The following is a 13,781-nucleotide window of genomic DNA, read 5'->3' on the forward strand; positions in this document are numbered from 1 at the left end:
GTACCAATCAGATGTAGGTCTTATTTGATCCTTCATTAAAGCTCTAGGAGTCAGTTTTGGTATTGTTGAGCTAGGTCATGTTTCGGCAATAAAATCCCCAATTAAAGAAACTCGCACCATGTATTCTTCTTGAGGGCAAGGCTGTGGGGCCTTCATTTTATTCTAGTAACTAGTTACCTGCAGGGTTTTTGTAGACCACAATTATTGATGATCATCCTCCATCAACAGTTCCATGCCTTAACCATTGTCTTTGTGGTGGACTACAGGTCATGTCTACATGCCCTAGGCCTTGGAACGCTAGGTACTTGCCACCTCTACACCTGTTGAGGTGCAGGTCAGGTCTACATGCAGTGCCTCTCCAGCATTGAGAAATAAGGTTCCTCTTAATTGTGCGATCCCCACGTCCCTACCTTACGGGCCTTGCAAGATGATTAGAGCCAAATGTTGACTTTGGAACGGCATCATAAAGAGATCAAAGGAAAGAATACAATACAAGCGTATTGCTATAGCATCTGTATGTTTAAATCCTCATTTAAGCACCCATTATACTTTGAATGAAAAACTACAAATAGATTAACATGATGAAGGCAAAACTTCTCCATCAAGTTAGAGAGTAACAAATTGTATAGTGGATTTCTCTTCTTATACTTCTTTCCCAACAAATAAACTACATCTTTAATAATCCTTAGGTTTGTAAAGTTACCTGGGGGTCAATCATAAGAGACCATCTTCTAGCTTTGAAGACTATTATACCATTGTCCTCACTTAGGGAATCACTTGGAAGGCCAGCAATGTTCCATGCACGCATTTTGACAGGGTCTTTTAGCACAGCTTGAAGGTCAACTTCAGGAGTATGTGGCACCTAACATCCAAAAACATTTTCTCGATCACATAATCCATGCTCAACCCAAGGTGGAAATTTTATGTGGCACCTAACATCCATCAACATTTTCTCGATCACATAATCCATGCTCTTTAAACCCAAGGTGGAAATTTTATGTGGCACCTAACAGTCAACTTCAGGAGTATGTGGCACCTAACATCCAAAAACATTTTCTATAGTCCATTCTCTTTAAACCCAAGGGGGAAATTTTAGCCATGAAGAAGCATAACGTGCACATTTTTTCTTGCCTTTGTTGGTAACATATGGGGTTTGTACATACACCTTGTCTACAGCTCTACAGAAATTACCTTGAATTCTATTAGCTTTTTACGCCATTCCATATTTAGCTTCTTTCTATAAGGAGGAGTAAATGGTCCAGTATAGGCTATTGCTCCGGCTGCCACAGCTACATCTCCCACAACATGTTCTATGTTTGTTGTCAGAACGGATATTGTGTCACCCCATCTAGCACGCTCGCCTCCAAGGCCACCAATCAACTTTCCTGCACGATCCAATCGTTTTTGACAGTCGGAAGCCTTTTTTTCAAGTTCATCCTTTTTCCTAACAGCTGCATCCAGCTCAGATTCAAGTCTCTGTATCTTTTGTTCCACCTGTTTAAAGATTTGACCAGTTTAAACATTTTGATATACTACACCATAAGCAACTGTAATCTAAAAGAGAAGTTCTATAACAATCACCCTAGCATTGAGGGCATTCAATTACATAACTAAGAAAAATAAGCATTTCTCCTTGTCAGCTTTGGAGAGTGTGCATTTTGTAGTTTCAGTAAAGGCTCACTGCACAGCTTCTAGCACTAGGATCAACCGAGGGAAATCTTGCAGCTCTTCTTTTTTTTTTTCGGAAAAGAGACTTCTATTAAGTATGAAATTTTTTACAAGAAGTGAGATTTCAGACCAAGCAAGGGGGAAATCTCAACCAATCTGGTGTCTTGTGCTGCCAGCAAGGCCCCATATGAGAGAGAGTAAAAAAAATGCCATGATCCTATTCTCTCACGTTTTCTCTCTGCAGCCCTCGAAGGTCCCTGAATCCTGGCCCAACTTGCCATGAGCGAGTAAACTATATGCCCAAATAGTAATGTAAATGCCCCATGTCTGTGGCATCAAAGGCATGCTGCAAATCAGCTTTAAAAGCTGAAATATCACCCTCTTCAGGGCCAGTGACAAGCATGTCATCCACATAAAGAATAAGGATGAGAACATTGTTCCTGATGTGGCATACATAAAGTGTACTCTCAGCTGAACTATTCTGAAACCCTTTGGCAGTCAAGTATGCATGAATTTTGTGGTACCAAGCATGAGGGGCCTGCTTAAGACCATACAGTGCTTTATGTAAACGGCATACTTTACTACTTTTTGCACCTTTTTGAACAAAGCCAGGAGGCTGAGACACATAAAACTTCCTCCTACAAATCGCCATTCAAAAAAGCAGTTTAATATCACACCAGATCTTGCAAATGCATTGTGTATGATAAACCAAAGTGCCCTCCATGGCCTCAGTGCATCTAGCCTTCCAGATGCGCCAGGCTGTGATGTTAGCAATGGTCTCCCATGCAATGTCCAATCTCTCTGCTGGAGGTACGTAGCCTCACTCTGGCATGTCTTGAAGCCCATTGATAGTATCCCTTTGCCAAGGCAGTAATAAAAGAAACAAGAAGCGAATGAGGTGATAGCTCAAGTGGTAGAGATGTTTGTCTAGCACCAAGAGGTCCTAGGTTCAAAACCCCACATATGGTGCTTCCTCAGCGGCATTGCCTATGGGTGGATAAAAAAGCACTTGTAGGCGGGCACTTACGGGTGGTGCAAAATGGTAACTAATAGGAGGATTTTGGGCCTAAGGCCAGTTGGGGAAAAAAAAAAAGAAACAAGAAGGGGGGTCCCTCCATGGCTTGCCACTCAAGGAGGCTACATACTAGGGGAAGGGGGAAAAAGACATTCTGGGAGCCTCTAGCACTAGGGAAAGGGGGGGGAAAGCAAGTCTGGGGGCTTCTAGCACCATCTGATTGCATGTACAACTGCTACCAAGAAGGGTTGTAGGCTCCAGATGTGACCTTGAGTGTGTGTGAGCAAGAACCGATTCATGTTCGGACAGCGTATGTCAGACACCTTCTCCTTCTTCAGGCTCTCCTTGCGACAGACACTGCATTGTTGTTATGCGAGCCAGGATGTTGATTTGCAGACTCTCTCTTTTCTTTGACTGTTTCTAGGGAACTCTAGTATGGGTCCTTTTATGACTCATCATTGTACAGTGCATATTTCTTCGTGGGTTTTCATCTCCCTCCACTGAGGTTTCCCACTAGTAATATATCATTACTAAAAAAAACAGCGTGTGAGAAAGATCTAACCATAGGCCACCAGTAGGCTCGGGGGGGGGGGGGGGGGGGGGGGGGGTCCCCCCCTCTATAGGCTCTCTGCAGAATGCCCTCTAAATCTGGACCTCCCAGGCTGCGAGGCTACTGATGATCTCCCATATGGAGTCCAACGGCATGGCCAGAAGCAAAGTGGTTATGGATGCCTCCACTTCTCTAATCCAATGAGAGCCCACGCGGAATCTGATGCCAGTGCCATCTTTTTCAGTATCTGCTCTACTGCTCCCCATATGCTGAAACGTTTACCATATCCATCTATTACTAGAAAACAAGCTCTCTGCTTGTGAAAGAACTACAACCATTCAAGGAGGTCTAATGTGCAATGCAAACTAGAAGGGGGGATCCTTCCAAGGCTGGCCACTCTCAGAGGGAAGCTACATCGTGGGAGGGGGGCGGAAGCCATTCCACAGGCGTATAATGGTTAAAGTTGCCAGTCCCCTAAGGCAAGGAAGGCCAGGTAATTGTTGACGCTGCAAGCTGAACCTAATTTGTGAAAAATGCCAGTTCCCTAAGGCGAGGAAGGCCAGGTAATTGTTGAGGCTGCAAGCTGAACCTAATTTGCGGAAATTCCTAGAGAAAATCCATATGGCTAGGGGAAAGGCATATGGACCCTACTCAAGTCCCCCTCGGCTTACGAGGCTTTCTGTGTGGGTTGGGACAAGGTGTAGTGGCAGTCCATCCCCATGTGGAGGCGATGCAGCTCCCATGGAAGCCAATAGCTTCCAAAAAACCCGTGGAAGAGCGGAAAACCTGAGAGAAATCGGAGTAAGGTGCTGATCCTCTGCCAGAGGATAAAAGTCCAACCGGTACTCGAAGAAGAATAATTTCCGTGGGCCAAGGGGAAATGGGCCGCTTGCAAGTGCCTAAGATGTGGCTTCTGGGGAGTTGAAGTCAACTTGGAAGAACCCTCGTGCAAGTAAACGTGCAGCAAGAAAGTGCACAGTGAGTTCCGACAGGAGGGCTGCCAGAAGCCAATCTCTAACTTGCGAACAGGTGGGGTGAGAGTCGTAGAGAGTTGTCTTCATTTCATTGCCGATATCACTTTGGAGGATGAGAAGCTCGTCTTGTGAAAAATTGATAGTTCTCACGAGTGGAGAAGGACTGGCTTGGGTGGAAGCCATAATGCCAATCAAGGGACGGGTAGCCAGACTAGAACACAATAGTATGCTGGTGGCAAAGGAGCACGAGGGGCAGGAGGAAGGGCTGGAAGGCGTAGGCGCACAGGTAAGTAGAGGAGAGGAGGGCGAGGGTGAAGGTGAAGAAGGGCTGGATGGGGGCAGGGCGGGATGGTGGACAGTCAGAGCCGTGGGGGGGGGGGGGGGGGGTGGGATGGCAGGCAGGAGGGCAGGAACGAGAAGGTGCACAGGTGTGCAGGCACGGAGAGGGGCATGCAACAGTACGGGGAGCTCCTTCTTTGTTTTTTTTAAGGACAGTTTCACTCTAATTTTTTGATTACATGTAGAAACTTTGAAAGAGAGAATCCCAAACCTCTTTCAGCTTGGACTGCGCACCGTTGAGCTGTTGCATAGTTGAATCTAACTGACCTTGTGCTATAGCCAGCTGAGCTCTCTTTGGAGCCACAACCAAGCAAACTAGATAGTAGGCATGCATGGCCCTCACCCACATACAGATAGACGTGCATGCTTTGGAAACCCTTGCAACCTATATCAAACAATTTTCCAGGTTAAATCAAAGCATTTTCCAGGAAAAAACAACAGTTTGTGTGCAAAGCTGCAATGAGACATTATTGATTAGAAGCTTGACAACAATTCAAGGCAAGTTTCTGCAAGAAGATTTGCTATACAGAAGCACCTGCTCTGGAGTGAAGGCTTCCATTTCAATATATGGTTCAATTTTCTCAATGGTTGATGCAGATATATTGTCCTTGTCAAATTGTAGCAGTGAATCTAGAAATTTCTGAGGATCCGTCAGCATCTTTGTGCTGGGTTCCCAATAATCTGGAATCTTCTTACCTAGCTGCTCACATTTGCCAAGATTAATCACCTGCTTATATGGTAAAAATAACAAATCAACGCAAAAATCTACCACAATATGATTTCTCTTTTGAAGTAGCAAGTGAGACTTGCCTTGTTTGGATCGGGTACCATTTTTGGTGCTAAATTGAACATTATGCAGGATGCCTCCATAACCATTTTGACTCCTTCTGGGGGATTTTTTAGTGACTTTACCTCAACAATGTCAGCTTTTGTTAGATTTTTCAGTGATGAAAGGGCATTTTCAAGAGCAGGCATTGCCTGATCAACATCCCGCTGAGCACTGTCTGCAATGGCTTTTGCTTGAGCTGCCTGAACATTGGCTTCTGCTTCTTGCTTGGCAACCTGAAAAAGCATTTAGGCCTTACTTAGAAACAAGTAAATCCAGTTAGGTTTTAACTCGTTGGCATACCCCATTCTTGTTTGCTAAACCCTGGAGAAGCGAGTATGTGAGTTTATAGTACAAATTATAAGTAAAGGTTAGGTTCAAGCCAATGGGGATGCGTAGTCCAGTGGTAAGGGCTTGTGACAAGGGAAGGGGAGGTTCCGAGTTCAAATTATCGGTAAAGGGTAGGTTTAAACCAATGGGAGTGCGTAGTCCAGTAGTAAGGACTTGTGAAATGGGAAGGGAGATTCTGAGTTCAAATCCCCGCAGCCCCCCTTTTGGTATTGTGGTGACTTTGCCACCACAAATTGCAATGTCTTTGGATGGGAAGACCAAGCTGCCTATGGGCGGGTACCAAGAAACCTTGTAAATACAGGACTTACAAGTGCAAAAAAAAAGGCTAGTTTCAAATAGTCCTTCAGACCTATGATTTGAAAAAGAAGCAGGTGAGACTGCAATTACAATGTCTTTGGATGGGAAGACCAAGCTGCCTATGGGCGGGTACCAAGAAACCTTGTAAATACAGGACTTACAAGTGCAAAAAAAAAGGCTAGTTTCAAATAGTCCTTCAGACCTATGATTTGAAAAAGAAGCAGGTGAGACTGCAATTGGCCGTAGAATAAGGGCTGCAGGAAGCAGAAAAGCACAGTGGTGGGAGGCAAGATAGGGCTGCAGGCAGCAGGTTAATGGCAGGCAACAAAAGCTAGCAGACGGCTAAAGTTGAGTTGACTAAGGCAAAATGCCAGCAATCAAAGGAGACGGGATGCATGGGCGGCTGGCACCATGGCCCTGAGCAGCAGTACCAATAGTGCAAGCAGTTGGGGGGTTGGTGAGTGCGCTGGTGGTGGGCAAAGGTTGGGACATTGAGGTTGAACCCATCCAAGCATAGACTGTGTCATGAAACGAACTCATGTGTAGAACAAAAACTCTATTCACACACCATAAGTTGTTTTATGATCCTTTTATACCACGTCAACATTACAACAAAAGGAAATAATGTGAAGGGCATGCCTCCTGTTTTGTAATATCAGCCTTTTTCTTGTCCTCAGAGATGGTAATCATCATCTGGTTGGCTTCTTGCACAGTTGTTTCCAGTACAGGCTGTAGACGGACCAATTCCTTCTGCATCACCTCAACATCTTTTGCCGTTGTTTCTAGTTTGTCCAAGCCAGCTTCAAGCCTACCTCTAAGCTGTCCCAATTCTTCTCTTTTCTCATCCAAAAGTTTGATATAGGTTGCAAGGAGCTCAAGATAGCTCGTGGGAGTGACATACACATGACGCCTTTGCTCCTCATAAAATTCTCTAGATGCATGCTCAACAGACTGATGAACAAAAACGCACACCTCCACCACTGCTTTGACCTGCCAAATAAGCTTCCTAAAAGTTATTGAATTTATAAAATCTACTGATAGAAAGGATGAACATTATTACAAAAAAGAAACTACAACATCACATTTTACAAAAATAATCAATGAATTCATAAAATCTCTTGATAGAATGGATGGACATCATTACAAAAAGGAAACTACAACTTAATATTAAGCAATTAGGGCCTTCATCTAAAGATGTTGGAGACCAACCTGTTCAATTTCTAAAAGTTGTGTTCCAGCAATAAAGTTTGTTGCAACCGAGCGAAGGGCCTCCTCAGGCCATTCATGGAACCAATCAATTGTACAACAATTAACAAGTGAGGGAAACATCCGTAATCTCGTGCGGATAGCATCACCAATAGGGCTCATACAAATGACCACATGAAGATTTTGGCGAACACGCCTTAGAAATGTTGTTTGAAGAGCAATTTTGGTTGCTGGAATGCCTTTTTGCTGGAGTAAAGGGCGCATAGCATTTGCTATAAGATCCAAATCTTCATTTTTCCATATATTAGGTACCTGAAAAAGTAAATGATTTTTTTACCACCATGGAGATGCCTTATCAATATTTTTGTGTTGCACACCCATTGGTGCATAATACTTCTTTGCCATTTTTTGAAATAGATCCTTGAACTCTTGAAACATAGTTCTTTCAATATAAGAAGTGACATTGTCAGTGGAAGTAGCAGAGATAACCCAACCACCATGCCTCCTGGAGGTTAAATTTGCAGCATGCCAACACCGACTGAGGCGACCTCCACATGGCAGCACAGACAGAGGAGTGCCCCGCAGCACCAGCGTGATGGGGAATAAAAAGGGTGCTTGTCTGTAAGTGTAAGGCCGCATGCAGGCACCAGACAGGCAGCAGCGGGCAGCGAGCAGGGTAAGGTGTGTAGGGTCATGCCAGAGAAAGAAAGAAAGAAAGATCTATTAATGTTTACAAAAGACTATGAGACCATGAATAGTACAACGATACCATGGGTATACAGTGCCATGGAAAAACTAAAAAAGAACGTGAAAATTGAAAACTGAGCCATGACAAAAAAAGTCCTGGGTTGAGGTTCGTGAGTGCTGCATCCCTTCCTCGCCCTCCTCTGTGCGCCCTGCTTCGCCCTCCTCTGTGCGCCCTGCTTAGCCCTCCTCTGTCTGCCTCCTCCCCCCTCTGTTGCCTGCATTCCCCTTCCTCACCCTCCTCTCTGCACTCTGGCTTTGTCCTGTTCTGCCCGTCTGAAAATCCCCTGCTGCCTGCCATTGCCCGCTGAGCCTTCTTCTCCCTGCCCGCCTCTTCTTCCTTCTTGCTGCCCTACCTGGGCCTGCTGCCTGGCCTTGGTCTTCGGACTCCCCCCTCCTTTTCCCGTTTAGCCTCAGCGGTGGAAGTTTTTCCGAGTGTTCAAGTCAGGCTTTTTCCGCTCAGATTAGCATCATGGCTAATCGTTCCTCCCCGGACGAGCGAGCGATTGATTTTACAGAAGCTGAGCTTGCAATCCTCTTCGCCAAGGCACCAAAATGACCCTCATTGCAAAATTGTCAGGTCACATCCATCCCGTCTCTAGGCCCGTGAATGGGTACTAGCAGCGTTGCCATCCGACTTCGCAGTCCACTTCAACGATGTGAGATTGCTTGGGAGAGCTTTCTTCCAAGTGGACTTCGTTCATAAGGCAGAAGTCTCAGAGGTGCTGAAGGGCAGCCCATTCCCACTGTGCCAAAGAAAATGTTCTTCCTACCATACACCAACGTTCAACCCTGTTCAAGAAGACCAGAGCCACTTTCCTCTTACACTCAGATTATTCCCAGGTCTTCCACACGCCCATTGGCCGATGCTAGAGGCCATTGGGTCAGCTTTTGGGCTGGTCCTTCAGGTGCCCCCTATCCCTGCCCTGCTGACCTCTGTCGCCCAGGTAGTTACTGCCTCAACGGACGTTGTTCCCAGGATTATGGTGCTTGTTCATGACAGTGAGCTTATTGAGGACATTGTACTGCTTCTGCAACCTGACGGTCTGTTGAAGCAATGCATGAAGATTGCAGGTAGGCCTGACCAATGCCGAGTCTATCATCGATGGGGTCACTTTGCTAGGGATTTCCCTAGGGCTAGGGGTCATAGAACACGGTACAAACGCTCCTCTCGGGCAACACAACCTAAGGCTCCAACTTAGTGTTGAGTCTGTGAGGACAGGCAAAGTCCAAGCTCCAGGCGGACTATCTGATAGGGTGACAAGCACGATAGGGGTGAAGCAAGGATGCCCGTTATCGCCCACACTCTTTGGCCTGTACATTGATGCGGTCTCTGATTATGTAGACAGATTGGGAGGCCCAGGGGCATGCCTGGCAGGGGTGTTGATACCCATCTTGTTATATGTACTGATGATATTGTTCTAATCTCAGACTCCACAGGGATTACAGAGACACCTGGATGCATTACAGGCTTTCTATGCGGATAAAGATCTGACAGTGAACCTTGGGAAAACCAAGGTTATGGTGTTTAACACCACATAGGCATGGTGCCAAGGGTTAATTTTTAATTTTTAATTTTTAACCCGAAGATGACCTCACCCTTCGAACCAAACACAAGAGGCAATTGTTGTTGTGCTTCTTTTGTTAGGCGACTTCTAATAGGATAGCGTTCTACTCTATCCACCCCAAGAGCCCCTGTACCCTGAGAAAGTTGGCCTCCCGGCCTCTCAATCCTGGTCTGTTGCCGGGCACCTGAACCCAAAGGGCGACGAGCATATGTATGTAAGGGCCCCTGATGAGTACGCAAAGGCCCCCGCCAAACAGCATCTGAGAAATCCCCCCCGCGGGGCAACAAATCGTGTCTTTTTACCACGTACTTCCACCCATGGCTGCTCAATCTCATTCTGAACATCCACATGTACATCCATGTGCTGGGCATCATGTAAAGGAGCGTCATGCTCATCTTCCACGGGCAACTGCCCATCAACGATATCCTTGGTAGCAACAACTTGTTCTTTATTAGGACATTCAGAGACAAAGTGGCCCATCTCACCACATTTGAAACAGTGGCCAGCAAATGTATCCCACCTCAATTCATACATTAAAGGTTGCAGCCCAGCCATATTGACACGCAAATGTGTCGGCCTAGGTCTCCCAGTATCCCACAACATGAATAGACAATTTCGGTTTCTAGATGTCATTCGAGGCACCACCAAGACATCACCGATACCTCGCATGAGACCTGGTAAAACACGCCAAAACATTGGTGGGAATTGTTTCACTTCAACCCAAACTGGGCAAGCCTAGCGCAACATAGCTTGGTACTCTGCCACCATAGGCTTCCACGGAACCACATGAACCAACTGCCCATCCAAAAAGAGTGGCACCTGCTCCAAGACTGCCCTACGGGCTTCCGAAGTGCGAAAAAGTATTTCATAAAAGCCTCTCGGACCATCATAAATCTCCTCAAGTGCCTCAGGCAACACCAAGCGGCCCAACCATGCTCTAAGACGAGGCAACAACGGAATACGCCCAGTAAAGAAGAAGATAGCAGCACGATCATGGTTGTAGCAACAAAGGAGTCTCCATGCATACATCAGCCACACCACCATTATCTACTGCAGCCATTTGCACGCTATTTGCCTTCACATATTCTTGCAGAAGCTTACCACTGATCTACAGCAAACGTGCAAACTCCGGAGAAGGTACCTGAGAACTTTCCTCTGCATTCTCTCCAACATTCACCGGAGTGTAGCTTGCATTAACATCAAGCGTTTGACGTTTTTGTTGCTCCGAGGCATCTGAAGCATAACCCACATCCTTCTCGATCATCTCCTCAATAAGATCCATGTTAAGGCTATTGGCAGCCATGCCACCAACAGCAGCAGCCGGGTCATCCAAATCCATGTACAAAAGCAAAGAAAACCCGTTCTCTCAAACCCTAATTCAGCACCTGAAAACCCTAATTCAGCACCTGCAAACCCTAATTCAGTAGTCTGCAAGACTTAGAGTCGACATCTCTCCCGCTTTCTCTTCTCTCTCCCTCTCTCTCTCTTTGTGCTAAAAGCCTAAAACAGCGGAATACATGTACAAAACCCTAACAAAGCAGCCCCAAACCCTAAAACAACAGTTCGAAACCCTGAAACAGCAGCTTGAAACCCTAAAATAGTAGATTGAAATCCTATATAGCAGCCCAAAACCCTAAAATAGCAGTTCAAAACCCTAAAAGAACAGACCAAAACCCTAAAACAACAGACCAAAACCCTAAAACAGCAGATTGAAACCCTAAAACAGTGAAAATCAGTAGTAAGAGAGCAACTCGGAAACCTAAAACAGCAGGAAACAGAATTTCGAAACCCTAAAACAGACAGCAGACAGCAATTCGAAACCCTAAAACAGCAGTAAGAGAGCAATTCGAAACCCTAAAACAACAGAAAACAGCAATTCGAAACGCTACAAGAGCTCTGGCACCTCACCCCTCGCTTTTCAACATTTCTTTTTTTTGAACCTATGGCCCCAAAAAAAACCCCCCACAAAAGATCCTCTAAAGGATTATGACCATGCAAACCTGTACACTAATAAGAAAGCCTCCTAGCCAAATAAGCATCCCAGATAAAAGCATCAAAGATGAGCCAGCCGAGCCGCCGTAGACCATAATGAAATAACATCTGCATCCAGTAGCTGGGTTGAGAGAAGAGAAGAAAACTGCCAAAGCAGCAAACCGCGGATACGTAGAATGTGCCCATGTATTCTAGACAAGGAATCAAAGATGAACCCATTCCGTGTAGTCCAAATATGCCAAAGTCCTGTTCATCTAAGGAAATGGAATATCACAAGGTGACTGTCCGAAAAGCAATGACTTGAGGACAAATCCCAAATATCCACTGATAAGCCGAAACAGTAGACCTCTCTACTGCCTCCCAAACGCGAGAGACAAAAGACCAAATCTGACGGGCCACTGGACAACTCATGAACAGATGCATAACTGTTTCAGTGCATGTCATGCAGAAGAAGCAAGAGGCCAATGTAATTTTACGACGGCTGAGCTGATCCCGTGTAGATAACCCTCCTACCAACATCCTCCAAATGAAAACCTTACCTTGGTAAGGGAGTTTAGACTGCCAACCACGCATAAGAGTTTTCTGCCACCATGATTTAGACTTGTGCAACCCCCACACCTTATTGGCCTTGGTTGAAACCCAATCTTTCTCTGATACGAGCTCATGATAGACCTGGTTAGTTGAAAGTGATATCAAGTCACCAGATTTTTTTTTTTTCCGAGAAAAGATCCTTTCATTAGTTATATAAAAACACCCGTAGGGGTACAAAAGATCTCTCCTGCTCATAAGACAAACAGAGCAGTGAATACAGCAAGGCAGCCCAGGAGACTCTTCCTAGGTGCTGCAAAATACAAGCATCAGTACAAAGGACTGAGGGGCTAAATCATACAATAGGGGGGGGGAAAAGCCAAACAGGTGGCCTGTAATGCCAACGGGGGATCCCGTGTGTAAGGTATAGAAGGGGCCGCTGCGCCAGGTGGTGTGAAAGGCCTGGCGCCGCAAGATCGCCTCATCCGAGTCGCCCCGGATGCGGTCATACTGTCCTCGCAGGGTGTAGATCAACTCCTGCCAGATCCCCCGTACAGTCTCTGCCCTGCTAGTGGCTTCAGTCTCCCCTCAAAGGCCGTGAAACACCGGGCCCTCCAGGTGAACCAGATGGTGAGGCTGCTGAGAAGCTCCCATCGTAAATCCCTCTCCTGTGTCCAGCTGGCGGACGAGAAATCCCGTGCCGGAACCAGGCGAGGCTGGCCCCTAATGAATCTGATGGCCTGACTGTCCTGCTCCATCTCATAGCCCATAGCAGGCCCTGACGAAGTCGACCAAGCAGCGGCACCCCACGTAAACATACCCTCTAGAGAGAGGCGGGCCAGAATACGCAGCATCCGCAGCCAAATCTGCTGCGCCTGAGGGCAATCCCAAAGGCAATGTCTCTGTGTCTCCATAGGGTGGCCGCATCGGACGCAGGCCGCCGGAAGACCACTGTAAACAAGCCAGGTGCCAACTGCTGAGCCCCTGTGGGCGACCAGCCACTGGAAAGTCGAGATCCTGCGGGCTTGTCGACTAGCCCAGAGCCGAGCCCAAAAATCCTCCAGGAACTCCCTGTAGCCGCCAATGTCCCGCAGCAGCTGGAGAGACCATCCTCCTCGCCGTCAAAATATGCCGCCCCAGCCGAACAGTATACTGGAAAAAGGTGATCTCTGTGGCCTCAAGGGATGCATAAGGATCATGCCACTCGTACTCCCCAGGGTCCCACTGTAGCCGGGCCAAGGGGCGTGCTGCATATGCCCATATGTGCCAATCCGGGAGCACATCTGCAAGGTCAGGGTCAATATGCCACTTCCGAGAAGCGGCGGCCACTACCCGTATCCTCTGAAAGGTGCACTCTGCTGCCCTCATCCTGAATCTCATAGTAGAGGCATCTGCCATCCTCAGTGCAAGCTCTAACAGCAATCAGGATCTCCAACTGTGTAAAGGCTCCCATCCACCGTGGGGCCACTGGCTCGAGCGGCGTGAACCACTCCTCTGTGAGTGCCTCCTGAATATCATCCCTCATAATCAACCCTCCTCTGAAGTGACTCAGCCTCTCCACCTGGATCTCCTCTGGGAGATTGCAGAAGGCCTGCCAGTCTCCAAAACTACGTGCTGGGCCCGCCGCTAAAGGTCCCGAGGCTAGGCGAGGCCGAGAACCCAGCATATGACCCTGCTCTGTGAACCGCTGGGCTCCAGATGAGCGGCTGTCTGGCCTGCTCCT

General features: G+C 46.9%; 1 protein-coding gene across 1 annotated transcript in view; it reads right to left on the minus strand.

Moving 5' to 3' along the window:
• The window catches only part of LOC147603900 (uncharacterized), a 267,683-nt gene that overhangs the window by 57,475 nt on the left and 196,427 nt on the right, over positions 1-13,781 (minus strand). Inside the window, exons 31-37 of the mRNA XM_086795826.1 lie at positions 7,230-7,538; positions 6,660-7,010; positions 5,357-5,608; positions 5,082-5,246; positions 4,758-4,931; positions 1,192-1,494; positions 704-862 (exon numbers count right to left, since the gene is read on the minus strand). Of these exons, the coding sequence (XP_086651952.1) occupies positions 704-862; positions 1,192-1,494; positions 4,758-4,931; positions 5,082-5,246; positions 5,357-5,608; positions 6,660-7,010; positions 7,230-7,538 (1,713 nt within the window). The remainder of the gene's footprint in view (positions 1-703; positions 863-1,191; positions 1,495-4,757; positions 4,932-5,081; positions 5,247-5,356; positions 5,609-6,659; positions 7,011-7,229; positions 7,539-13,781) is intronic.

Source organism: Cibotium barometz, chromosome 63 (genome assembly GCF_041138505.1).
Source record: "Cibotium barometz isolate CiBa-2024 chromosome 63, ASM4113850v1, whole genome shotgun sequence".
Lineage (NCBI taxonomy): Eukaryota > Viridiplantae > Streptophyta > Polypodiopsida > Cyatheales > Cibotiaceae > Cibotium > Cibotium barometz.